This window comes from Adiantum capillus-veneris, chromosome 13 (assembly GCF_014529385.1).
Source record: "Adiantum capillus-veneris isolate H3 chromosome 13, ASM1452938v2, whole genome shotgun sequence".
NCBI lineage: Eukaryota > Viridiplantae > Streptophyta > Polypodiopsida > Polypodiales > Pteridaceae > Adiantum > Adiantum capillus-veneris.
Genome location: NC_140943.1, coordinates 24,862,110 through 24,864,225, shown reverse-complemented (window position 1 = coordinate 24,864,225; position 2,116 = coordinate 24,862,110). Strand labels below are relative to the sequence as shown.

The 2,116-nt window shown below is 49.1% G+C and overlaps 1 protein-coding gene across 1 annotated transcript; it reads left to right on the top strand.

Annotated features, from left to right (window-relative positions):
- The first annotated feature begins 465 nt into the window (after positions 1 to 465).
- On the top strand, positions 466 to 1,270 carry LOC147443716 (uncharacterized). Its single transcript, XM_086528033.1, has 3 exons — positions 466 to 470; positions 516 to 710; positions 833 to 1,270. Exons 1-3 carry the CDS (start codon positions 466 to 468, stop codon positions 1,044 to 1,046), a joined length of 414 nt encoding a protein of 137 aa, XP_086384159.1. The 3' UTR covers positions 1,047 to 1,270.
- The last annotated feature ends 846 nt before the right edge of the window (positions 1,271 to 2,116 follow it).

Sequence of the window (2,116 nt, the reverse complement as noted above, 5' to 3'; positions counted from 1 at the left end):
AATTGTGTTTTCCCCAGCTTCATGCGACAGTGCACAAGGCTCCGTGCTCTGCCCTAGCCTACTGGCTCCTGCACATCGTTGCACTGCTGCATGCCACCTTCCTCTCCATGCTCGTCGTCTCATCGCCAACCATGCTTTAGTTTTGATCCTCTTAAATAAATGCATCTTTGTCTGATTCTGGCCTCCTACCATTTTTCTGAAATCGGTGAGACCTACCTCTTTCTCTATAAAACAAAACTCTCTGAAAGAGCGCGCGCCGGCGCGCTTTTTCAGAGAGATTTTTTACAGAGATAGTTCTACTGTACGAGCTGGAGCCTGGACCTTGTGTAAGAGTTGGGGCGTCGGCTTGAAAGAGGGGGCGCACTGCGCCGGCCTTGGGAGTCTGTGCAAGGCTGCTACTGGCCTGGAGCAGAATAGAGGAAAGAAAGAGAGCGTTGTAGTTTGGAGGGCACCATATGATCGGTAATGGGGTATCAATGGAGGGAGCTTTAGAAAGGGATTCTGTTTTTTCGGAGACTCTGTCTTGAAGGCTTTGTGTCTCTGACGCACAAGGGGGCTGCTCTAGTGCGGCGGGCCCTGGATTGGCGGAGTGAGTTGCAGAATTGTCAAAGTACTGTGTTTCCCCCTCTTCCCAATTGGGGACTAATTCGGTTTCCGCACTGGAAAAATGGGCTTCCCTCTGTTCGATTGAAGGTGTTATTGTGTGCGAGGTATGTGAGAGGCATTCTCCCTCTTGAAGAGAGCTGGGGGAGAGAGAGAGAGAGAGAGTATAAATCATGGGCAAATTACGATTGAAGATGCGGGCAATGACGCCGAGTGTGTGGTATCGCAGACTAAAGATGGAGCTGCGCATGCGCGCAGGTGGAAGCCCTCACCAGCAAGGCGCCATCAACTACAAACGGTTCTCTCAGCGCAAGCAGTTGGGCTCCTCCCGGAAGCAGCTCATCATTAATGGCTCCCCTCTCCCCAGCTCTACTCTTTCCCCTATCTCTGCTAGCTTCTCCCAGATCTTTAAGGTCTCTTGGGATAGTTTCCTACGATGTTAAAACTCTCTTCTTCTTCTTCTTCTCCTGATCGCCTGCTTCTCTAATACACATAGGTAATCATGCATTTTTGCGCATTGTGCAGGTTATACTCTAGAGGGTGGCCGCATGCTACAAAGAATTGGGGTTGCCAAGGTGACCAGTAGGCGGGGTCTGCAGTCAGGAGGGATGGCTCACCCGCACATCAAATCTTTTTTCAATACAGACCCACGTAGCATGCACTTGGAAGGATGTGCACTCCCCAAAGAGAGAATTTTGTAAACTCCATAATTGACTACTAGAGGTTGAAGTTTGGGTGGTTGCTATTTGCTGGCACTTAGAACTCACCTTGTGTCCTCCGAGGGCTTCTGTCCTCAGAAGAGGTAGTACTTATATATATATATATATATATATATATATATATATATATATAGAGAGAGAGAGAGAGAGAGAGAGAGACAAGGGGGGGAAGGGGGGGAGGGGGGGGGGGGGGGGGGGGGGACGGCTACGATTGCATAAAATCTTGTGTGTCGACTTGGCAGCCATGGATCCCCTCACTACCTCGCATTCAGTTCACTAAAGGCTGCAGTCGCTAGCTCAACGGCTCATGCATGGAGGGGAGTAGCAGCTAGTTCGTATCTATCAGCAAGACGGGGTGAAGAGCAAGTGTCTCTGTTCTATGCTCACTCTATCTGTCACTTGCTTTGTCATTAGTTCTTGATTACTCAGTTGAGGTAGCTAGGATCGTTATCAAACTTCATGCAGTGTCGGATCAGCTTCTCGTCCTACTAGCCACTAGCCTACCATGGCCGCTTTTGTTGAGTCAGCTCCAACATGCAGCCCTAATGAGCCCCTTCATGCCGGATCTGCTTTGCCCAAACCTTAGCACCATCTTGAGCATGCCACATGAGCCTCTTCAACATTCATTGTCGTCTCCTTTCGGCAACCTGTCTCACAGATGTCAAGGGTCATGGGCTATTGATAAGTCCGCTTCACTCAAGAAAGTTTCAACAATTTGAAGGACTTGGCTTTGCAAAGACACGAGCTTGCAATTAATATTTGCAACACTTTAAGGAAAGCTAGCTCATAGGCCA

Excerpts from the sequence above, each read along its gene's own strand:
- LOC147443716 (XM_086528033.1), top strand. Across the intron at positions 711-832 it reads AAGGTGTTATTGTGTGCGAG|ACTAAAGATGGAGCTGCGCA; the intron begins GTATGTGAGAGG and ends GTGGTATCGCAG.